The sequence below is a fragment of the Lepisma saccharinum genome, chromosome 6 (genome assembly GCF_977018435.1).
Source record: "Lepisma saccharinum chromosome 6, izLepSacc3.1, whole genome shotgun sequence".
In the NCBI taxonomy this organism is placed as follows: domain Eukaryota; kingdom Metazoa; phylum Arthropoda; class Insecta; order Zygentoma; family Lepismatidae; genus Lepisma; species Lepisma saccharinum.
Genome location: NC_139234.1, coordinates 8,383,643 through 8,409,759, shown reverse-complemented (window position 1 = coordinate 8,409,759; position 26,117 = coordinate 8,383,643). Strand labels below are relative to the sequence as shown.

Genomic DNA, 26,117 nt, shown 5'->3' with positions numbered 1-26,117 from the left:
TTTACGTCATCACTCATTGTCACGTTTAGCTCGAAGTGGCAGAGAGGCAACGCTAAGTAACAAAAATCGAACATCCATTCCCTCTCTCTCCCACATGAATCACTATTACCAATAAGTAGACTTCGGAAACAAAAGATAAAGCAGTTCAAACTTCATAACAACACATCCAAGAAAAACATCCAAACACATTAGGCAGCTTTCATACAAGACTTCTCAAAATGTCACAACTGTTCTAGGTACTGAAAATTATGAAATCATTTCTCAAAGTCTGAATCAAGAAGGGATTTTCTCCACCTAATCCTAGTACGACGTTATTCGGAATCCCACACACGTTAATAAATCACAAAATCAAAAAGTGTCTTTGTTACGTTGCTAGAGTAGCCTAATAGATAATAATAATTGTAAAGATTAGTAATAATTCCAGTAGGAATATATGTTCTGTATTTTTCGCAAGGGGGGCAAAGCAGGCTCTCAGGGGGGCAGTTGACCCCTGCCCCCCTCTAGCTACGGGCCTGGTTCCCTCACTACATGTGGATGTTCAGTAGCCCAAATCACACAGTTGTGTTTGTTAATGCGACCACTCACATGAATCGTTGCCTCGTCGGAGAAGAAAAACAGCACAGATGGATCGATTCTTGTCATACATACACTAAAACAAATAAATATTTGTTAGTCAAGTTGGTATTATAAGCAGGAAAAGTGATATCATGCAGAATACACCACTTAGAAATAGTGAAAATCGTCATACTCTTAGAAATGAACTATCTTATTATTCTATATTTCATTAACTTCAGTTTGGGGGCGCCCGCCCCCCTGCCCCTCTGGCGTCGTCACTGTTCGTGGGGCTATCCGTCAGCTACCCGTGCATGATGTACAGTTTCCACCGGTGACGAACACGATAGTAGGTATTTTTCGGTGAAGAAGGTTGGAAACACTGCATACCCACAACATGAGTCAAGATGTGGCCGCCATAATGTGTGTTACGGAAGCGAAGAAAGGAAAAAAAAATCACTACGTATGTGAAAAATTGTGTTTGTTTTCGTGTAAAAGCATAATGGCACCTTGAACTATGTTCCGCAATACACAATTGGTAAGTACGAACCATGCGAAACACAAAATATCCGATTTTAATGTGTTTCCAATATACCGAACTGGTTCCAAAAAAAAAATTAACTGCATAATCGAAATAAAGAAATATATTCCTGGATCTATACTTCCAACATTAAGTTCTGAGTTTTGTTTTGACTACAAATATTAATGTTTTTCCCTGATCTGAGTAGTGTCATTTGTTTACCATTATAGAGTCTCATGCTGTTCATGGATAATGTATTGATAATATTGTTACACCTTGCACGGCTGTTTCAACATGATTCCACTGTTTCTCGTTAAAACATTTTCTCGTTATATTGTTGGACATGGCAATTAATTGCTGTAACTACAGCCTGTAGCTATATCGAAGAAAACAATGTTCTTTGTAATAAAATAACGCTACGATTTCAAAACTTGAATTACGTGAACGTTTTCCAAATATCTCAAGGGGAGGGTAAGTGTCCCTCCTGGGCCCCACTCTGCGGACGCCCTTGTCTATTATCATTACTATTTCCAGCTGAGTATTTATGTAGGTACTTGATTTAGTCAGTGTAGTGTCTAAGGTGTATTGGTGGGGACGTATTCCTTCGTGCAGCTTTCTTAAAAAAAAAATCGAATGCGGGACTGCTAAAAAACAGTTCAGTCTACCTTCCTGGGTACGCGGTGGTTATCTCAAGAAAATTTAACCATCTTAAGCATATTATCATATGGAAGCAATGGGTACTTAATAAATAACGAGGATCATTGCTTTTCTGATCGTTTATATTATCTTCAAATTTTAAAGATGCAATACAGTCACTTGTCATCTTTTAAAACATGCTTCAACGTTTGTACGCAGGTTGCTGTTGCAGTAACAGTTATTGAGACGTATGACAAAATCGTGTGACGTCACGTTCGCGGCGTCACTAGCGCTATCGCGGCAGGATACGTAAATATGGGAATTTCCGTTCAGCAGACGACAAGTATGGTTCAGAAACCATCGACAGCTCCGGGTGCCAATCTCCTTGCATCTCCCATTGCATAGACTTTACCCTGTTCTCGACTAATCGAAGTCCCAGTTGACGTCATCGAGTTGAGCTTGACTTCTGTTGTTTTGTGGCCAATCTTCTCTAAACCTTCTACATATTCCTGAAAAAAAAAAAGTATGCTAGTAATTAAGCAGTTTGAAACACGGCTACTAATTCTGACGGGGGGAAAAATTTTCGTCTACAAAACTGTAGGTCAAGATAAAATATTGTAATTTCTTAGAATAGGCTGTACAAATAAAACTGAACAAGTGTTTATGAACAGCTGTTTGAAAGGTAGCTGAAAAAGTGCTAAGGAAGTGAGCATCATATGAAAAAAATCTCCCTCGTATAGTTTGTGTGTAATATGTCTGTGTGTGTCTATGAATTTACTCAGTGCATGTGTTCATGCTTACTATGTGGTCGTGATGCAACAATTATGATAGTTATATTTGGAATAAAATAAACAGGCCCATATACAGTTTCAAACTTCAATTTTTTTTTACAAGTTATCCTTCTTACATATTATTACATAAATATCAATAGCTCACCCCATGAGAAAATTAATTCTAAAGACATATTTTTGCTAGAATATGAATTTTATATGTTTATGCAAATTTTAGTGTCACAAGTGTATTTGTATTTTGTATATTTCTGTGATTTTTGGATCATAAAATCAATAGCCTCTTCTCTTTTTCTATCTTTATCTCTCTCAAGGCTTGGTCTGCATAAATTTATATCTGATGTAATTCTACCTTGAACACTGTTTCGTAACATAATCGGGCTCAGTAATTATTGACTTGCCCTCGTATAATACTTCAAAACATACAGCATACCTTGGGGAATCCTTCCTCGTAGAATAATTTCATGGGCAGCAACTGATGATGGAGACGTGGTGTGTTTACAGCATCTTTCAGCGACCGATTAAACCACAAATGATTGATGATAATCTGAAATGAAATTAAATACATTGTCACACCCACGGGGAAGACCAAGTGATCACTTGACCACCTTTGTAATATTGATTGCTTGATAATGCTTTATTCTAAATGCTGCACACAGCTTAAAGCCTTGGCGTAAGGAGGTTCATCGACCCCCTTCGAAATTGCCATCGTTCAGGTTACAAAATCAGGTAGCTTGTTTTTATTCAAATTCAAATTCAAATTCTTTATTTGCGTGGGCGAGGTTCAGCCTGAGGCTGTTCTGCCACCTAACCCGTGTCATCGTTTACATTTAAATTTAAATTTCTTTGTTATTACAGTATTAATACAGTGTACAATAAACTGTATGATTTAGTTACAAGATCTATTGATAAAGTAATTGTAATAAATGTATAAATAAAATGATACAAACATTGTGAAAAGACAACAACATAAAAATAAAATAAAATGAATAAAAATATTTTTTTTAAAAAAAAAGATGTAGACAAGATACATAACATAAACATACAAGTTACATCATAGTATTTGAACACAATCTCTGCTCTGCCAAAAGCAAATTCTTTACTTCATTTCGGAAAGATTCTATTTTAGATATGCTCGACATGTTCTTAGGTAGGGCACTCCATATTTTTGCAGCAAAATATGAAAACGACGACTGATATGCCTGTGTGTTGCAGAGTGGAAGGTTAAATTTGAAATTATTTCTTGTATGGGCAAACAACATAAATAAAGTTCAGAATGGAATAACTGAAGTAGAAACTACGTTAGATCGAAAACTTGACAATAAAACACAGATTACATGGCCAGTATAATAATCTATGGGACTTGTATTTTGTTCTGTATTATGTCGATGTGTGTTTGTGATTGTCCTTTCATCTATTTCATCTCTTCGCGTTCATCCTCAACTTCGCAATTAGCCAAAACAATCAATCTCTTCCCTTCTCTCCCCATTTACTCTCTTCCTTTGGAGTGAGCAAGGCTAATGCAGTGTTGCAAGAGGGGCGGAAAGGAGGGACGAGGAAGGAAGGGAGGAAGAAGACCTTGGGATGCATTGCATATGCTAGAACCTTGCGTGCACAGAGCGCTCGTCAGCCCTCACAAGTGCATGCGAGTTGCCCAAGTCAGCTGTAAAGCATATGTACGCATATTAAATTGTATTTTGAAAAAGTAATTTATGAACAAATACTTTCACATATTCAAGGTTTCCTACCACACTTTCAATCTGGTTTCAGAAAAATGCATAGTACTTGCACTGCGCTGGTAGATATCGTAGACAATGTAAGTAAAGGAATAGATGAAAATGAAGTTACACTTTTAGTCTTGTTGGACTATTCAAGAGCGTTCGACTCGATCAATCATGAATTGTTATTGGCTAAACTGTATCACTATGGCGTTACCGGAAACGCGTTAAATTGGTTTCGGTCATATCTCGGCAACAGGAAACAACGTGTGAAATATCGGGAACCGGAAGTCACATACTCTAAATGGTTAGTTTTTCAACAAGGCGTCCCTCAAGGAAGTATATTGGGTCCACTACTATACATGATTTACGTAGCTGATTTCGACCGCGCTGTCCAATATTGCCACTACCATCAGTATGCTGACGATTCGCAAATCTATATTCAGTGCAATACAGAAAACTACGATAATGCGATGACCAAACTTCAATTCGACCTTGATGCTATAACAAATTGGTCACGGAGGAACTCCCTTCAATTAAATCCAACAAAATCTTGCTTCATGACCATAGGAACTCATGGTACTCTTAAGAAACTTAAAAAAAAAACGCACCTTTTCCTCCAACTCTTGGCAGTATACCGCTAAGGGAAGTGGATACAAGCAAAAACTTGGGGATTGTGTTCGATAGACACTTAAATTGGGAGCCACAAGTCGAATTTATTGTGAAAAACTGTATGGGGAAACTTAAATCTTTGTATCATTTAAAACATGCTCTGGACGCTAATGTTAAAGATCGTCTTATGCAATCACTCGTCCTATCCACATTAGACTATTGCGCTCCAGTGTACAGTAATATATCCCAGGGCCTAAACTATAAACTTCAAAAAATTCAGAATTGTTGTATACGTTTCATATTTAACCTAAACAGAAAGGAACATGTATCCCCCTATTTAAAGAAACTTTCTTGCCTAAACATTAACAATAGAATAAAATACTTAACACTCACCTTGATGTACAAAATACTTAAGAGTGGCTCCCCAAAATACTTATCCGATAAGATCTGTTCTCGTAGAACATCAGCCGAACATAATATCCGCAACAAGCACAATCTAAAAATCCCCAAACATAAAACCGCCACATATAACAAGTCCATCATTGTTACAGGGATCAGGGAATGGAACAAACTGCCTGCACCATTGACTAACATTATTTGCCATCAAAGTTTTAAGAAAAATCTGAAGAACTTACTATTGTCCCAACAACTTAATTAACCTTCATATGTTAACAATTGCACCTGCACTTATACATCATATAATGCATACCTAACCAACGCTCCCCCTACCCCCCGCATACACATTGAACTACCGAAGACTTATTACTTATCTTTACTCAACAGTATATATACTAATCTATCCAATGTATTATTTTATCATTGTATAATCTTTATATTATCTTTATTGTATTATCATGATCATTATGTGTTTTTCTTCTTTCTTTTTGTTTTTATTCATTTATTGTATCTTTGACAAGGGTTGGTTGTAAGAACGGCCCGTGAGGCCGAAACACGCCTGCTTAAATAAAGACCATTCCATTCTATTCTATAAAAACTTCAAGACAGGGTCCGGAAAACTTCCATAATACCTACCGTAGCTACAGTACTAATTATTCTTGACCCTCCGGCTGCTCCTACCACCAGTCTAACATCTCCGTCGTCGTCCACCAAAATGGACGGCACCATGGAGGATAGGGGTTGCTTCAAAGGCTCGATTGAGTTCGCTGGCGAGTCGGGGATTCCGAAAGCATTTTTGAAGTTGGGGAAAGAAAAATCGCTCATATGGTTGTTCAGAATTATACCCGTGCTTCTGGATAGGAACTTTGCGCCGAAACTACGGAAGAAACAAAAAAGTACGACAATTGGTCAAGGTTTGAACTTAAGTACCTTAGATGAGACGGCGGAAACAGTTGCGGAAAGTTACTTCTCAAAAGTAACAGAGTTGTAGTTCAGTGTTCACTCAAAATTCTTTACAGTTACATTCAGAGGTTTAACAACACTTTTCTATCACCGGTGGATAAATTTAGAGCAAAAATAGGCCTTTGTGAAAAATTTGGGAATGTTATGTGTGGTTTCAGTTAGTCCCTTTGAAAAATAACTCCATTATAGTTACTGTTTATTTGTACACAACTATAAGTTACTTTTACATTTGCATTATTCTAGATGAATTAAAACTCTCATAACTGCAAGCAAGCTGTTTTTCACGAATATCAATCTAAAATTAAATTAATTTTCAATAAAATACAATTAATTGCTTGAATATAAAAATGACAAGAGAATCTAACTAATATTTTTGTAAGATCTTTTGTAACCATAATAAAAAATCTGGAAATTTTCACCAAACTATTTGGTACCTCTAGACACACACGCACAATTACTACAAGAATTTGATGCTGGTGAACAATGCACAAAACTAACAATACGTCAACAAACATATAAGCTTGTCTTAGAAACCAGTGGCAAAATTAATACAAACGTCTCACTCTGAAGTTAAAAGAAGGTAACAAACAATGTGCTTTAAAATATAATTCGAAATTACTTAAAGTTTTGCATTACAAGTATTTTGTTATCTCTTCATAATATTTGTTTAAGAATTGTACATTTTATTTTAGGCCAGATTGATAAAATTGTGGAGAGTGAAAGGTTGACTTCCAGTTGTAGTGCATTAGATGCTGATGCTAAGTATCGATCAATTAATAATAAATTTAATAATAATAAATATAATGCAAATAAATTAATATCTGCTAGGGCGGGTGTTGTAAGTGACATTGATTTATGAATTTACTTCATGATTTTTCTCATGTAAATTGATTGATTTATTTGGTTCATTTTACTTTCCATTTCTGCCACTTTTGGTTAATCGTGAAGATGAGGACGAGTGATGATACGATGAAATTGATGAAGGGACACTCACAAAGAAAACCCATGCCCAGGCTGGGATTCAAACCCTGGACCCCTGGCATCGTAGCGCTCTTTTCTTACCACTCTTTCATGGGGGCCGACTAATTTGTAAAGTTATTGATGAACACGAATGTTCGGTCGCTGATGCTGTGTCAATCTATACGATAAATGACACACGTCCTGACTGAGAAGTTGCCAAGCGAAGACTGCATCTATGTGTCTGATACGTCTGTAAATGAATAAGTGAATGTGTATATTGTTCAAATTGAACAAAATATAGGGGAAGAGGAAACGTCAGAATTTTCCCATATATTTATCTAATGTATAACTGCTGTTATATGACCTGCCTAGTTCAATACAAATTGTGGCATTACAATGGCAGTAACAACAAAACATGAAAGTTGAACCTTCCAAACATATTTCTGTGAAATGAATCAAAAGTGAAATGTTGCTTATCTTTTCCTGAGTGGTCGAGGAAATATTAATTCAGATTACATCTAATTTATAAAGAAAACAGTATGTGGTAAAGTACACTTTAGAGTGAATGAAAATTTCTTTCTTACACAGAGAAATGGATGAGGAGCAGGAAACCAGTCCTTCGGGTGACTCCAGGAATTTCAATACCCTCACAAATATATTCAACAACAAGAAACTATCTGACTGTAGCTTCGTTATACACAGCGATGGTGAACAAAAGGTTAGCGATTAGCTACTGTCCGCATTATGATCCCAGCTCGAGTGGATAATTCCAAACGAGAAAGGGGAAGTAAATAAAAACAAAGGCGAAACTAGGCTGTTTCGATTTTAGCTCACTCAGTACTTTGTATGCCTTCAGTTGTTTATTACCGCTCGCTCTTTGCTATGGCGACGTTACTATGTGTGAAAATTCAATGCTGTATCAGCAGCAGACGGTTTTCACGGAACCTGCTTCCCCGTCTGTATTCCCTTGCAGTGGTCACCCCTATTTTGATGCTGGACTCGCCCAGTTGGCACATGCGCAGTTTCATCAACTCGGTCGCAACTGAACAGACAAATTGTAGGCCTTCGATATTTCACATGACATGCACATTGGATAGGTTTGCATCATGTTGGATATATAAGGATTATGAAGGCTAAGTTGCTGTGCCAATCCTATTGCCTGTGTTTTCTCAACTGTATTGCTGTTATGCCTGGTCATGTTCTCTGCGATTACAATTCGTTGGAAACTTCGTGCATGGGTTGTACGTACAGTCACGGAAATTCCAGGATTGTAATAATCCCATTGACTTTCAATGGTATCATTACAACCCAGAACCGTGACTGTACAACTGACGCCAAAGTAGCTTTTCACAAGTTCAGACCGAGAACGAGACAGTTATATTATGTAAAATTTGAACGAAACGAGACGTATCATGTGAAACACTCGATCTTGTTAAAAACTTTGGTAAACTATAATGATGATATTTGAACATTTCTACGCATTTATTACAGACATACTAAGCAAAAGTTTCAAGGCTACTTTTTATGTTCAGATAGGCTAATAGGAAGTTTAAAGTGGGATCCGAACCACTGTGGAATGTGCATACCACCACCGGCAATTGACCCCGATTCCCCTTGATTATCAAGTGTATTACTGATTGAGTAATCATAAGTAAGTCATATATTTTGTTTATCGTAAATGCCAGTCAATTCATTAGATACAAATATATACATCGATACATTCTGAACAAGATTATATTTTTCAGGAATTCCAGAACTCGAGAGCCTCCCGATGGCGTAGTTACAACGTCGTTACTTTCTGTTCAATGGGTTCAATTTTCGATACACAATGGAGGCACATAGTGGTATGGATCCAACATTAAACTGTAGGTCCAGACTCAATTAGCCTATGTGTGCATAAAGTAGACTTAGAACTCGAAACGAAGCGTGAAACAAAAAAGAGAAACATAATTTAGAAAATTTGTTTAATGACTTCTACAAGCTGCAAAACATTGTGCGGTGATCCTTTGAAAACTTAAAAAAAAATTGGTCTTTAAAATTTAAAATGGTGCATAAAGGTGTTTCTTTTTTAACATTTAAATGGTTTTGTACGTTTGAACGAAAGTCGGATTATTTGGAAAAGTAGGACCAAAATCTTTTAATGTTCATGATTAAACATTTTACCAAATGTTCTAGAACTCCGATGAGAAGGTTTCTGACGATCTTCGTGGCGGAGTGGTTAGCACAGCGCGCTATGAGGCTGGTTTAAATTCCGACCTGGGCATTTGTGAGCGTCCCTTCATCTCTTTCATCTCATCCTCATCTTCGCGATTAGCCAAAAGTGGCAGAAAAGCGAAGTTAAATATACCAAATCAATGAGAAGATTTCTTTTGGTTTGTACTTGTACCACATATGAAATATTGTACAGTGGGATCCATTAGTATTACCGTGCAAATTGTCCATGACTATTTTCATTAATTTTTCTCGTACAGTGGGATCCATGAGTATTACCCTGCAAATTGTCCATCACCATGTTCGTGCTCTTTATTTGACCCAATAAGAGCTTCAAGAATTTAAAGAAAACTCAAAACAAACTGTTGACAACTTCTGCACCAGCATACATAAAAATCTGTCGCTTAAAAACACATAGGATACAAGAGAAAAATTAATGAAAATAGTCATGGACAATTTGCACGGTAATACTCATGGATCCCACTGTACATCCTGTGTGTTTTTAAGCGATGGATTTCTATGTCTGCTGGTGCAAAGTTGTCAACAGCTTGTTTTGAGTTTTCTTTTAATTCTTGAAGCTCTTAGTGGGTCAAATAAAGTGCACCAACATGGTCATGGACAATTTGCACGGTAATACTCATGGATCCCACTGTACATGCACTTGCACTCCCTTTAATGTTATTGGACAGCAGGCCTATACGTTCTATAATCGGAGCAAAATTGATTGAAGATAATCAAGAATGACCACAAAACTAATGATACTTTTTCTTTTTCTATTTTTAAAACTGAAGCTCTTCAGAGCTCACAAGCTGCTGTTGACGACAACTTGTCCTGCTTTCGAAATGTATCTTTCAAATCCGGAACCAAGCGACGGACCAATTGTAATAGACACGATAAAACCGGATATCTTTGAGCAGTTTCTCAGGTAAATTATATTATATAGACCTAGACCTGCATGTATTAGTTACGATCCCTCAACCAGAAGGTATCAACGTGACAAGATTGTTCTTATAAATGTGCTTGGAAGCAACTAGTTACTCTTAATGCAGTTGCAAGTAACGGTTACTTTTTGTGCAGTAACAGTAACTTTAATTAAATACATTTTGAAAAGAGTAAGTTTAACTCAGTTATGTTGTTCAAGTAACAGGCATTGAAATTATTCGTTACTTTTACATTGACGTTCCAATAGTAATAACTAATAAATAATACTATGTTTTGATAAAATAATGTATATGAAGAAAATGGTAACCTTCATTCAGTACATATTTGTTATGAGCGATTGATTTGCGTTATGTATCTAATTTCCGAACAGTATAAGTGTTTACTTTGAATTTTTTACTCCTATGTTTTAATTTTTAAGCATATGAAGTCTATGACAAAAATTAATGAAAATTCATTTTGAATGATCATCAATAAAGATGAGACAATCCGCTCCGAAAAGTTATTTCTTATGGTAGCTGAGTTAGAGTTACAATTATTTTGCTGAAAATAGTTATTCTAAAGTAACTCAAGCGTGAATTTTAGTACAGCAAGACCAACAGTGCTGGCCCAAAGCGTTACAGTTGCAAAACACTTTTTCTTTTACTTTTATCTTTTCTATATAATATTAATTTTTACCATCTGAAAAGAACTCCCAGTCCGTTCGTTTTCGAGGTGGAAACACTTGCCATCACTTTGTGGCAATATGACAAAATGTGTATTTCGTCCAACACCCCAGACCCAGGACATGGTGACCTTGCACCACTTCACAACAGGCTAGCTTCTATGCACGATATATTTACCCCCCAATCAGCAGGGGCTGAAATGCAGTCGCAGTACATCAGTAATGTTTACTGCTGTATCTATAGTGTTGCAAACTGTACGGTTAAATATCTACGTACAGGGATTTTCTGTACCGTATAAAATGCTGTTAGAGTGAGATTATTTCCGTAACAGCTCTGGCCGTTCTGCACTTGCACCTTGGGAGCGAGTCATAACTCCCGACGCCTCCAATCAAGAAGTGAACCGCTGGCGTCATCTCTACTCTGAGCCTATAGCTACCTCTATTGCTCTTGCTGTACACTGCTCGTAAACTCGCTGGCTAGACTCGCGCAGTCAGCTGGAGATGTACCGAATGCACTCGGACGCTACCAGCGTTGAGACAGATCAGCGAAGCATTCTTAAAAATATATATTAAAAGCTTTGGAGCACAGTAGACACACAAAACTATGATTTTTCTTCAAATATGGAAATAAGATTAATATGTTATGCATGAGGGTTGGTCGATTCAAAAATAACTCTTGCAAACATTGAAAGCAAAGGACATTTTCTTTTATCAAGAAATGACTAATGCAAAGGCAGAGAAAGGCTACTTTTCACCTTCAAATAGCCACTAATTTAAACATCGTTTTGTAGAAAGAAAGACCTTAAGGATTTTTTACTTTATTAATTTTTATGGGGGCTGCTTCCCCCAAGGATAAATGTCATCGCACTGTAGAGCATATCTTTTGTTGATATATGCTTCCTTGTCTTTGTGCTAGAAGTCATTGGATCATAATTAACTCGCATATTTGTGATACAACCTGGGACGTTGTAATTGAAACAGTCTATATTTAAGGGTGATTTGATATTGTTGTATAATGTTGCAATGTTTTCCTAGAATATTTCAAATCAAATTACTCCTATAACTCGGTTGGGGGAATTTCTTATCTAATGCGCAGCTTGAACCTGTCCATGATAGGTAACACCATAAAGTTCATTATGGTAAGACTATATCTCAGGGACGTAATTAGGTTATTCAGTTTGGGGGGCAAATCTGAAATTTGTTCCTATGGAATTGTTACTAGAAACGATTTACTTTTACTATATTAACGGACAAAAGCATAAGCGTTAGTATGATTTATTTTTGCCAGGTCCAAGATAATTGATTCTTATGTAAAAATTACCACAAAAGTATAGGAATTTATCCATTAAAAATGAAAACGCACTAAAGCACTTAAGAAATCTTCCCACGAACGAACAAACATACATTGGCCGCACCTACAGCAACTCGAATGTATCTCTCGACCAAGCTCAGCAGAGACTTTGATTATATGCGTCATTTCCAACAAGAGGTTCGAATATCTGGTTTAGCAACTTAGGGCAAGGGTAATAAACTCAAGGAAGGCAGATTACATGATTTTTTGTTACAAACCGGTAAGCAATGAAATGGGTGGATATTTTGGTGTCCTACATTTGCTTCTGACGATTTTCTTCAGAACAGCAAGCTTGTTCCCGGAAAATTTATATATATATATATATATATATATATATATATATATATATATATATATATATATAGTATTAATTTAGGATAATTTTCAATCGATCAAAATTTTGTTTTGAGCGGAGCACTGAAACGGGACACACGGGTCACCAAACCCAATTTTTCTAATCTACACATGTAGTCAGACATGCAAGAAGGTTAGAAGTGAAGCCAGGCAAAGGCATAAAATCAGGTTCTCATACTCGCTTGCAGAACTCTCCAGTCCATAAGTCTACCGTACTCCCATAATCATATATCGGTAATTAATTTTACTTCCTTAGCAGAATTAAACATTAGATTGAAAAACGTGTAGTGTATAATAGAGTGAAATATATATGTATATATTCTACCATTTAATTCAAATGAAAAATGGATCCACAGCTTCCAAAATTTACAGTTTTCTTTGTGAGGGGTAATAAATTTCATGAGTAAAATTTGCCCCTCACTTTCTAAAGCCTTTTTTTAATGGAATGTGTAAAAGTTAAAAGCAAAATACAATAACTATGAATTTCATTACACAAACTGCACAAAATGTAAGAAAATAGTGGGCAACAGTTATGTTGGTTATTCACTCACAAGGCAGATCGAACAGCATAATAATAATAAATGTGGATTAAAATTGGTTTATTTTCAATAACTTATAATAGTTATTGTTGTAAAATGACAAATATACCTGTAGCAATAATTATTATTTTCATTTTTATTTCTACTAAACAAGTTTCATCAATGACTTGATCCCCTTCTCCAAATATTTCTCGCGACGCCCGTGCTGATAAGGGATGAGTCCCCACCCCCGAAATAAAATCCTGACTGCAAGCTGAGTATATATGTATATATTTTAATTGTATTTTACGTGCATTACAGATTTGTGTATGATCAGGCAATCGAGTTTTCAACCATAAAAGAATCAATCGATGTTTACGAATTGTCAGACAGCCTTAAACTTCCTGCTTTGAAGGCAATATGCGTGGAATTCATTCTACGAAATGTAGAACTGCCTGATGTGTGGAAAGTTCTTCAATGTGGTGTGTCCTATGAGGACAAAGTATTAATTGAGCCAATGATGCAGGTAATTAGTGATACGATACTTAGACGTTAAGGTTATGAACTAGGCAGTTGTGCACGTTGTGTATAAAATCTTGAGTTTACTCTTTTTGTGGGTTCTCACTGCTGGGTTATTTACTGTGTGAAGAAATTACCTCAGGCTGTTATATGCTTTTGTGTGTTAAGGAGACCATGTTTGTTCTTAGGCTTAGCGTCCATGTTTGTCACGTGGGGCGTCGAACAGCGCGAGAAAGTAGATTCACAACTGTTTCCAGGTCCCAGAGAAGGTATATAGTCAACATGAGTTCCCGAAGAAAACTTTCTAAGGATGCAGGGGGGGATCTAAGTTCCCCTCCATATTTTTTATAGGTTTGCACGACGTTATGGATTCCAGGTTTGGATCATGGATATGATTGCTTATTTGCTAGGTTTTTAAATGGTTAAAATGGCCAGTGAAGCCATTGGTTTGTCCAAAGTGGAGGCTATTACGTCATAACCATGAGTCCTTTTTGTCTAATAAAACGCTAAACACTAAGAGGTGTTGACTTGTGGGAGAGTGGGGATTAGGAGGGACCCCTCCCCCTTTGAAAGTGAATGTTAGGCGAAAATTACATTTCAGTGACACTATAATATTACATAACTAATTTCACATCTAAGGTAAAGATGGAAAATGAGGTTTAAACATATTATGACTTTCATTAGCAAATGAATTCATTCTGTCATGTCGGGGTATAGCTTATTTAATACGTATATCTCGACATTCGTTTTTTGTTTGTATGTAGAGGAACTTACAGGGGGTGCAAAAGTATGTATGCAGTTACACATTATTTCCAAGTAGCAAGTGTAGCTATACCGACTTTTGCAACACCTTGTGTGTATGTGGTATGCACACACACACACACACACATACACACATAGGTCTCCCCAAGGCGTAGTGGTAACGTCATCGCCTTGTAATCAAAGGGTTTCGGGTTCGATACGTGGTGAAGGCACATTGCACAGTGGTTCGGATCCCACTTTAGATCCAGTCCCCATTAGTCCATCTGTGCACAAAGTGGACCTCAAAGATTAAACTACAATGCTGGGCATTAAAAAAGTCGAATGTAAAATTTAAAGCGCAATAAAGTTGTCTTATTGTAATTCATGATGAGATTTATGTTTCGTTCCGTGCAGATTGTACAGCAAAGAACAAATGAGCTTTTGGAATGTAGTGAGATGGAAGGCGTATCACTCCCGGTTCTGGAACTACTGCTGGACCAGGAGTCTCTGAACATCGACTCGGAATTGCAGATATACAATGCGGTGGTTAGATGGTGCTCGAAGGAGTGCGGAAGGAGAGGAATGGACCCCGACAGAAACAATCAGAGGATGGTTCTCGGGGAGGGAATCAGGAAGATCAGATTCCTGACTTTGCAAAGCGAAGAGATGCAGCCCCTCACAGATCAGAACGGCTTGCTGACCGACAAGGAACTGAACGGCATCTACAGCAGCATAATGACCGGCGTGGGTAAGCCAGACGCGCAGATCTGCAAACTCGAGACCGAAAGAGGTAAGCCCGCGAACCAGGCATTCCTCGGTTTCAAGTTGGAGGAAATCGCTGCCATGTTTCCGGACGTCGGAACCCCATTTCATCAGTCGAGACGTGGAAGCCAGGAAATCGAAGAACAGTTCACGGCCTCCGAAGATGGACAGATAGAAACGGTGACTCTTCCCAACCAGGAAGTCAAGTTCCAGGCTCTCCTCGAGCTGCGTCCTGGCAAGGACGTGTCCACCTACGAGGAAACACTCATCCTGAGCTTGAAGAAGAACCACGCCACGGTGCAGACCTGGTTCCCGACTTACGAGCGTTGCCGCTGGGGGTCCGAGTCTCGCTTCCGACTATCAGATCCTCTGAATTTCAGTGCCGGAGACATAATCACAGTGACCGTCGAGCTGATCAAATTTGGTTGGTACCCGCTGGAGAAGCCATCGCAAAACAGATTCAGATCCTTCTACGACAAGATGCCCAAAAATTTCTTCTTTGTCAGAGGTTTGGAATGAAAGATCCTTTTTGACTGAAAAATTTGTAAAATCCACAATATAAATCCACAAATACTTTACAGTTGGTCAGTTTAAGCTATTTACTCCTATGTATTTTCGGCAATAAATCATGATTTGTGTGTTACTTTTGGGAGAGCTGTTCTGTTGCGGTAAGGCAGTTACTTTCCAACAAATACGGAAGGGAAAGTCAGAGAATTACTGTTTGTCTCTGTCTCTCTCTCTCACACACACACACACACACACTGGGAAGAGAGTTCTGAAGAGTGTGAAGGGAGAGCTGGGAAAAAGAAGATGTTGAAAGGCGAAGATGAGAATGTCCTTCTTTCTCTTTCTTACACACACACACACACACACACGAACAGAGGAAAGATATAAGTTAGAGAGAAAGAGAGATAGAGAGAGAGAAGAGAGAGAGAGGGAAGAGTGAGAGATAGAGAGAAATAGATAGATAGCGTATCGTACACAAGATATTGGGTAAGAAGTATAAAGTCTTAGAATAGCAGGTAGCAGAGAAAGGAATGCTGAATAAGTAATCAGGCAAAGGTCAGGTGATTGACTTGGAAGGGTATGTGGCATGAGTGTTGGAATTGTCAGGAGGTGTGATCAGTTGGCAAGAATACGAGAGAGAGTAAGGTGAGCGGATTGTGAGAGAGGAGAAAAGTGGAGAACGATTATTGGACGATGGTGTGTGATTGGATCGATGTCTGACAGGGAGGTCAGACAAGTGACATTTGAGAGGACAAGTGTAGAAACAATCTTCATCTATTTGTAAGGCAAGTAATATCCTTTTCTAAACCAATCCATATCGGTTCAGTCATGGAGAGTATAAAACCCATATCTAACCTAAGTTAATTTATATCGGCATTCAGTTTACCAAATTTCCAAAAATGTAAGGTTGAGGACCTTGTCGATTTGACATCGAATGGCCCACCACGCCCCGACACTGCAGATACTTACAACTGATTAATGGTACTTGTGATGGACACCGCGTCACCATTTGGAGCAAGCACGCACACATGTCCTGTCCCATGATCTTCTGCATTATAGTACACTCCGTAAAAACTTGGGTCGTTATGTGTCTCCGTGTCACTGATGTCATTAATGATGCTTCTGATAAAGTCAGACGATGTCAAGTTGGCAACAATCTGAAATGAACAAGGGTTCTCAATGTGAATTGGCAACACTAAATTTCAGTTCGCCATATTCAAAGTTTTAAGAGTTCAAAATGGTGACGGTCTAATTTAAGTTTTCTAGTAGTTCGTTATTTGAACATATTCTATTTAGCATGAACACTACACCCACCGAATTTCAGTTTTCTATATTTAAACTTAGAAACATCTTCAACATAGTGACAATCTACTTCCATTTACTACAATTTCGCTACTTCAATATATTGGGTAAATTAATTAGAAAATAGCATTTAGGAATCCAAGAAAGGCAAGTATATAGGCTATGAAGTTATTGCACGTAAAAAAGAAAATCGGCAAAACGCGAATTAACGTTTCACACATTTAATTTAATTTGTTAATTACCGTCGCTTTTCTGCCACTTTTGGCTAGTCTCGACGATGAGGATGAGTAATGATATGATGAAATTGATGAAGGGATACCCATAAAGAACACCCTTTCCCAGGCCGAGATTCGCCTTTGGATCCCTCGGCCATGGCGTCGTAGCAAGCTGTCATAAGAGTTATATATAAAGGTGTGAAGGATAATGGCCGATTTTGACGATGTTTGGTGTGAACTAAAGCTAAAAGAGCAAAGATTTCAGCACACGTGATCACATTAATTTATGCATTAATTCTTGTTTTTATCTGAATTTTAAGGATAAAAGAATTTATTGCCTCTGTATGAAATTAAATTGCTACTCTTTTTAATCGAAAAATATGTTCAATGCCTTATATCATATATGTGTGTGCGTAGCGAACGAAAAATACCTTTTCTTTTTCGTTGGCTACGTGTATGTGCGTGTGCGTGTGTATGTATGTATGTATGTATGTATGTATGCACAGTAGTGCTATTGGGTTGTTTCAAAGTAGTACTTAGTAGGTATCCTCTTTTTTTATCAATTGAATATCACTTTTTGACATATTTTGACAATTTTTTGTTGATGTTTTAGCGTTTAGCAATGTTTTTAGTACAATTTTCACTATACTCATTTTTCCCCCACTCGTACTTGGTAGGTATATTATGATCTTACGTGATACAACTTAACCTATTCTTTTTTTACGATTATTTAATTTTTTTTACGATCCTAAGTGATATAATTTAACATATCATTTTTTTTATTTATGCACTGTTTGAACGTCATCATTTGAGGATCATATTTTGTAGGTATTTTTTTTTTATCAATCGAATATAAGTTTTTGACATATTTTGACAATTTTTTGTCGATGTTATAGCGTTTAGCGATGTTTTAGTACAAATTTTTACTGCACTCATTTTTTCCATTTATACTTGGTAGGTATATCACGATCTTACGTGATACAACTTAACCTATCTTTTTTTTTTACGATTTTTTAATTTTTTTTACGATCCTAAGTGATATAACTTAACCTATTATTTTTTTATTTACGCACCGAACTAACCTACAAGGGACTCTGTTTGTTTTAATATTTCAGTATTATAAGGTTTTCATAGGGAACTCGCAAACACCCACTCTACAAAAATTCTACTATATGATCTTTCACTGGCTAAGCTAACCTACAAATAGGAATTGGCAGCACTGACTTATAAACCCACTGGGTCTTCTTGGCATGTTTTTTCATGATGTGTTGCCAGGCTATTGGGCATCTTGGCGTATACAATGTATATATTTTGAGAGGGGGGTTATAGCTTTTTATGCTGTACGAATACTAAAAACTTGACAGTGACAACCAACAGAGTAAATAAACCTACATGCAGAAACTAACAACACTAGTTTCTGACAGTGAATTTGAAATAAAATATTAAACAAAATACATGAGTAAGCACTGTGATTACAAATAGTACCAGTGTTTTTACAACTGTGAAAAGAAAGCATATGTGTTCTGTATGCACACATTTATTCTTATTTTTCGAAGTTGAATGGAAGCACATGTTTTTACGCTCTCGTAATACTGACCTTGCCCCAGTGATTTTAAATTGCTTCCATCCGTTTTTTTTTCTGTGTTATTTCCGCATGCACGCAACATTCGCTTTCAATAGACAGAAGGAGTGTTAGTATAGCAGGTTTTGAGTTTACAATTTATTAAATTAAACAATAATTTATGTAAGAATATACTTGTACTTACCGAACACAAAATAATAAAAAGCACATGTGAATCTTTGCGTGTGTTCATGTTATATGACGACTGAGTAAAAAAATAATGTTGACTCCCCGAAAGATAAAAGTTCCTGGTTCGACATCAGATGCATGCAAATTTTATGTTTTGCTCTCCAAAATCTTGATTTTTATGTTTGTGCTATTTGTCATACAGCAGAGGAGAAGAGGGGAGAGGGGAGGGGAGGGCGTACTATTAGCGCCATCTATTAGCAAACAATAGAAATAAAAAGTAGGGTCAAACTTTTTCAACACCCAAAAATTTTAAACGTCCTCGCGTAGTAATACGATCTAGCTGAAGATGTTTGAAGGAGTACTCTTAGTCGACGAAGCTAATTGCTAGGGCCCATATATTGCTAAAATGTTCTTTAATTTACATATTTCTCATACCGCCATATGTTGTTCTAGTTGACTTCTTCCAAAAAAATGCTAATTAGCGAGAGTTAATTAAGCCAGGCAAGTAAAAGAAGCAAATAGGACAATATGTGGCGGCGTGGAAATATGTAAAAATTCGATTCAGAGGTGGATCGAATTAAAATTGGGGGATATTTTGCATTTTTTTCCTATAATGTACAAAACATTTACCGTACATAATTTTTTCTATTTACAACAGTATAAAATAAGAGGAATGTGTGACAATATCCATATTAATTAGGAAGGTATGTTGTATGCTAGGTTAGCTAATTGCGTCTTCTACAGCTTCACTGTATAGAGGAAAGATGGAAAAAGAGAGCTCTACAAAAACTAACGCTCTTAACAATATTGTACGCCCCGTGAAAATTATATATAAATAAGGCATAAGCGTATTATCTGCTTTCATGTCAGATTTTCCCGACCTGTGAGCTGTAGTGTTTAGGTGACAAGCGACCTGCTCAAATATGATACTGTTGGTCAATCATTGTCGTGATTAAGGATTAAAAAAGAGGGGGCGGGTGAAGTCAGATTCAAAGAGAATGCCACGTGATCACTTTGATTCAATAGCTCAGACTAGTTCGCTGCACTTTTTGACTGCACTCATGCGTCTAGTTGGTTACACGGTGCATCCTACCTCGTTGATTTGGTGTCACGTAGTGTATTTGGTGTCTGCACCACGTCCTGGAGAGGTGTAATATGTGGTGTGGTGTATGACCACGTGGTGAGTGCTTAACTAATCAAATGAACGTTTAAAGCAGCGGACAGGCATTTGTTGAATCTTCTGAATTTGAACACTGCTATTCGTCTACTTGGTTGAATGTTATTTTCTTTCACCAGCCTGACACCGGGATACACCTGCACTGCATCTAATGTCAAAGAAGTGCAGCGTACTAGACGAGGATATTAAATTGCTCTGTTGTAAATGAGATGCATGATGTTCTCTCGCAAGTTGTTAATATGAATTGATGTTAGTGTGAAGAAACTGAAGGCAGAATAATGCTAATGCTATCTGGACTCGCTTAGTTAATTCAAGATAGTCGCGACAAACGTAAACGGGCTGTGCAGGACTTGGAAAATTTTTTCGATTGATGAAAATTTGGTTCTATGATGATGACCTATACTAAATTTTTGGTATGGGAGGACAGAGGATACCGAGACTCGACCAACACACTAAACCCCAGACCTCTCTATGGCTACATGTTCGGAAGTTACGAGTGATTAAAAGTTTTGGGAGGGTGTGTGCAAACATCCCTTACCCTTGAACTCAGGACCACCAAACTTTGGCATACATACGCTACATCCCCAAAATCGACAAGGGGTGGTGTTTGGGGGAGATTTTTCGATTTATTTTCGCGCAATATCTCACCGTTTTCGAGTTATTTGCAATTTTTAATGCCGGACTTGGAAAGTAAATAATTATCTACCTCATCAATAAATTGAAATATAAAGGAATAATCATACTACATCTACGAAATGTCAATATCATGCTGCTGCTTCAACTATGATAACCTATGTTTATTTTGTTAGGAGCCAATGCTAGTGCATGTCTCTACGATGATCCTATCGAAAAGAAATTGACAATTGGCCCACCCTTGACCTCCAAATTTCGTACACGTACTCTACATCACCAAAATCAACAAGGGGGTCGACCCTATCTTCTGCACAAGTCTGACGTGTACGTCCTGTTTCGCGAAGAGTCGACAACCTTCCACAGCTGTTTGTATTATATTACATCAGATATTATATTGCATGAGTGAGTTGGCTGTGTGTATAAAGACTAGTTTCAGACATGGACGCGAATATAATGCCATGATAATTAGCTGCTGTCCAAAGTTATTGCATAACTTAAAATATTTATATATAAAAAAGGATATTTATTGTACTGTGCTTTCTAGCGAAGGTATTATTGTAAACGATATTGTTTGTAAATGTGGAAAGTTAGAAGCTCAATCCCCGGCCTATCAATGATAAAAAATTTCATCACGGACAACAACCAAAAAAAAAGGGTGTGCACGTCACAAAAGCATTGTCATATGGACTGACGATTATTATTTTTTTAAAAAAAAAACAGACCTAGTTATGATGGGTTATAACCTGTGATGTCTTGCAATTGTTTTTGCTTATTTCAATGTCAGCGAGCGTGATATGAAACATGCATGCGAAGAAGGGAGGGAGATCATAACAAAATAATTCACACTTCGATTTCATTACTTTCGCTAGTCATGTTTCACCTCCTATCTAGAAGGATACTGGATGCTATTTTATTTGAAGATGGCTAAAAGCGAGGGAAGGAGAGAAATGTTACTTTTTACTTTTTTGCCTGTGTGTGACGAAAATAGTTTTACATGCATACGGCTGTATCGTGATCTGCTTGAATCATCATCACATCTGTGAGTTTTCAGTATTGCTGAATATATTTACATATCAACTAACGGTTATGAATTACGTAGAAATTGGCTTTTGTTAACGGTCCAGTGGCGAAGTTGGAAACAGAGAGCGGTCACATCAGACAGGTGCTCCTGGTATCTAAAGAAATGCCCCCCTCTTACAGAAAAAAAATGGAGTGTTAGAAAGGAAAGATGTTATACCCGAATGAACGGGGAGTCTCGAGCATATTCCAATCCTCATCTTCGCGTTCAGCTAACGAGGAAAAAAAAGAAACTTTACATATGGGGGACTCAACAGCTGCTGTACGGTATTGTCCATGGATGTTAAAACTTTTGTTTTTTTCTGAATAGACGGACATATCAGTGTTGCAATCTCCAGATGAGACCGGAGCTTATTATTATTATTATTATTATTATTTTGGACAAGGGGGATCAGATCAATGTATGGACTAAAACTTTTCTTTACATCAAAATAAAACAGAGGATTTTTTACTCCACTGCTTACTTATTATTGTAAAGAATGAGGTGCCGCGTCTTATTGTATAGTCTTCCAACAGCACACCTCGGGGCGTAAATTTCTGCTTCTTCATGTATGCAAAATGCACTTAACTTCTGTTGTGAAGCGAATGGAGAGTTTGTTTTGCTGCTGTGATTAAATACTAAACCAAAATCTTATTACATAATTTTGAAGTATATTTGTTAATACGATCTATATTATATGTCCTCCTCCGTAGTTGAGCGGGTTAAGGCGTTCACTCGTCTTGAGATCGTTCGCTGCGGGACGGCGTAGGTTCGAATCCGGCTCTGGTTGGAATTTATTCGGCCTATGTATAGGGCCGGTGGCAACCCACCATCGTGAGGAAATTGGGAAGCTCCGAGTGAGTGAGCGTAACCTGGTCAAGAAGACCTACAAATACTGATCACTCGTCACCCCAACACTGGTCTGAGACCTCCACGCTATAACAGGTGACGGCGGAACAGTGTGGGAGGGAGACCAGCAGTCGGTAGGTAAGCCAAGGCCTGCCATGGTGCTGTAGAGCTGTAGGGTTATGTTATCTATATTATATCATCGCTATAGGTGGTCCATATTATGCGCAGGAGAATTTAAAAAATGTCTTGTTTCTCGAACCTGTGACCTGCAGATTTGCTTTTGCTGGCAACAGAAACAGAAAATGGCACTATGTTATTCTATACTGATACAGGTATACTGTAATCATAACAATTTTCTAGTAACAAAACAACAACTATGTCGGAAAGAAATGGTGGGGGGTTTGTCTGTGTGGGGTCTTATTAACTACTTCACATCTGTACCCGCACAACTCATCGACTACAAAGCAACAATGTTAGGAAGTATGTGCATGGCCCCAAAAATACAAATTTAAAATCACTAATGAGACATGAACTCCCTTCACTGGTGTATATTTGAATATGCGAAAATGAGGTACTTTGAATAACCACAAAAAAGCTTGCAACGGTATAGAGAAGGGTCACAACTTCAAATTTTAGACGATTTTTCGTTAATCTGCAAAAGGCCAGGGCATTCGAATTCAAGGACGGAAAATATGAACAGCGAATGAATGCTTTAGAGTAGATGTGATATTTAAAGGAGGTGATCATTTTTTTTACTTTCTCAATTCAAACAAAAATTCATGAATATTATTATCATTGAATGGTTGGTTAGGTGCTCGGTTTATTTTGTTCCTCCGAACGATAGATGGAATGTATACAAGCCTGTGCCTCCTAAGTTTATCGCGGCTATGAGGATGAATCGCGAAATGAAACGAACTGGAAACTTTCAATATATATATATATTTTTTATAACATGCTTCACTAAGGAGGTCAAATGACAAGTTGGATTGCTATCCTTTTTATAACTTGTTAATTTTATTACGAACGAAGAAAGAATGCATGGCACTTAATGCTGTAATGTTATTGATTAGATCATTGTTTATCTTGTCCGCATCGATTAATCTCCTTATGTTCTTCTTCTTCGTCTTGTCGTCGCGTCCATCTCTTCTGTTATCACAATCGAGACTTCTAGATTATCATTTCTTCTCCCTGAAATTTTAGAAATGTAATTTTTCATGATCATCCAGCGAACGCCTGAGACATTTCAGCAAAATGTCGATTATTCAATGGATGTTGTAAGGTTCCATGTTTTGTTTTTTTCACTATCTCTTGTTTGGTCGATTTTGAATTTGGGAGTTATTTTTTTTATTTTGCCTTTCGCGACATGTTCGACTAATCGTGACAATACGTTTCAACCTTTCTGCATAAACGTTGAAACGTTTCAACGAACGTTCGTTGAAACGTTTCAACGTTTATGCAGAAAGGTTGAAACGTATTGTCACGATTAGTCGAACATGTCGCGAAAGGCAAAATAAAAAAAATAACTCCCAAATTCAAAATCGACCAAACAAGAGATAGTGAAAAAAACAAAACATGGAACCTTACAACATCCATTGAATAATCGACATTTTGCTGAAATGTCTCAGGCGTTCGCTGGATGATCATGAAAAATTACATTTCTAAAATTTCAGGGAGAAGAAATGATAATCTAGAAGTCTCGATTGTGATAACAGAAGAGATGGACGCGACGACAAGACGAAGAAGAAGAACATAAGGAGATTAATCGATGCGGACAAGATAAACAATGATCTAATCAATAACATTACAGCATTAAGTGCCATGCATTCTTTCTTCGTTCGTAATAAAATTAACAAGTTATAAAAAGGATAGCAATCCAACTTGTCATTTGACCTCCTTAGTGAAGCATGTTATAAAAAATATATATATATATTGAAAGTTTCCAGTTCGTTTCATTTCGCGATTCATCCTCATAGCCGCGATAAACTTAGGAGGCACAGGCTTGTATACATTCCATCTATCGTTCGGAGGAACAAAATAAACCGAGCACCTAACCAACCATTCAATGATAATAATATTCATGAATTTTTGTTTGAATTGAGAAAGTAAAAAAAATGATCACCTCCTTTAAATATCACATCTACTCTAAAGCATTCATTCGCTGTTCATATTTTCCGTCCTTGAATTCGAATGCCCTGGCCTTTTGCAGATTAACGAAAAATCGTCTAAAATTTGAAGTTGTGACCCTTCTCTATACCGTTGCAAGCTTTTTTGTGGTTATTCAAAGTACCTCATTTTCGCATATTCAAATATACACCAGTGAAGGGAGTTCATGTCTCATTAGTGATTTTAAATTTGTATTTTTGGGGCCATGCACATACTTCCTAACATTGTTGCTTTGTAGTCGATGAGTTGTGCGGGTACAGATGTGAAGTAGTTAATAAGACCCCACACAGACAAACCCCCCACCATTTCTTTCCGACATAGTTGTTGTTTTGTTACTAGAAAATTGTTATGATTACAGTATACCTGTATCAGTATAGAATAACATAGTGCCATTTTCTGTTTCTGTTGCCAGCAAAAGCAAATCTGCAGGTCACAGGTTCGAGAAACAAGACATTTTTTAAATTCTCCTGCGCATAATATGGACCACCTATAGCGATGATATAATATAGATAACATAACCCTACAGCTCTACAGCACCATGGCAGGCCTTGGCTTACCTACCGACTGCTGGTCTCCCTCCCACACTGTTCCGCCGTCACCTGTTATAGCGTGGAGGTCTCAGACCAGTGTTGGGGTGACGAGTGATCAGCCCGACAAACCCCCAGCCGTTATTGTAGGTCTTCTTGACCAGGTTACGCTCACTCACTCGGAGCTTCCCAATTTCCTCACGATGGTGGGTTGCCACCGGCCCTATACATAGGCCGAATAAATTCCAACCAGAGCCGGATTCGAACCTACGCCGTCCCGCAGCGAACGATCTCAAGACGAGTGAACGCCTTAACCCGCTCAACTACGGAGGAGGACATATAATATAGATCGTATTAACAAATATACTTCAAAATTATGTAATAAGATTTTGGTTTAGTATTTAATCACAGCAGCAAAACAAACTCTCCATTCGCTTCACAACAGAAGTTAAGTGCATTTTGCATACATGAAGAAGCAGAAATTTACGCCCCGAGGTGTGCTGTTGGAAGACTATACAATAAGACGCGGCACCTCATTCTTTACAATAATAAGTAAGCAGTGGAGTAAAAAATCCTCTGTTTTATTTTGATGTAAAGAAAAGTTTTAGTCCATACATTGATCTGATCCCCCTTGTCCAAAATAATAATAATAATAATAATAATAAGCTCCGGTCTCATCTGGAGATTGCAACACTGATATGTCCGTCTATTCAGAAAAAAACAAAAGTTTTAA

General features: G+C 37.4%; 2 protein-coding genes across 2 annotated transcripts in view; one reads left to right on the top strand and one right to left on the bottom strand.

The window, feature by feature from the left end:
* Positions 1-1,841: 1,841 nt before the first annotated feature.
* LOC145989221 (scoloptoxin SSD14-like) overlaps positions 1,842-26,117 on the bottom strand; it is a 40,133-nt gene continuing 15,857 nt past the window's right edge. Inside the window, exons 6-9 of the mRNA XM_083124528.1 lie at positions 16,681-16,868; positions 5,859-6,099; positions 2,930-3,043; positions 1,842-2,217 (exon numbers count right to left, since the gene is read on the bottom strand). Of these exons, the coding sequence (XP_082980654.1) occupies positions 2,059-2,217; positions 2,930-3,043; positions 5,859-6,099; positions 16,681-16,868 (702 nt within the window). The 3' untranslated portion in view covers positions 1,842-2,058. The remainder of the gene's footprint in view (positions 2,218-2,929; positions 3,044-5,858; positions 6,100-16,680; positions 16,869-26,117) is intronic.
* On the top strand, positions 6,730-15,799 carry LOC145989220 (BTB/POZ domain-containing protein 6-A-like). The gene is made up of 5 exons (XM_083124527.1): positions 6,730-6,765; positions 7,734-7,863; positions 10,148-10,281; positions 13,504-13,708; positions 14,857-15,799. Exons 2-5 carry the CDS (start codon positions 7,738-7,740, stop codon positions 15,721-15,723), a joined length of 1,332 nt encoding a protein of 443 aa, XP_082980653.1. The 5' UTR covers positions 6,730-6,765; positions 7,734-7,737; the 3' UTR covers positions 15,724-15,799.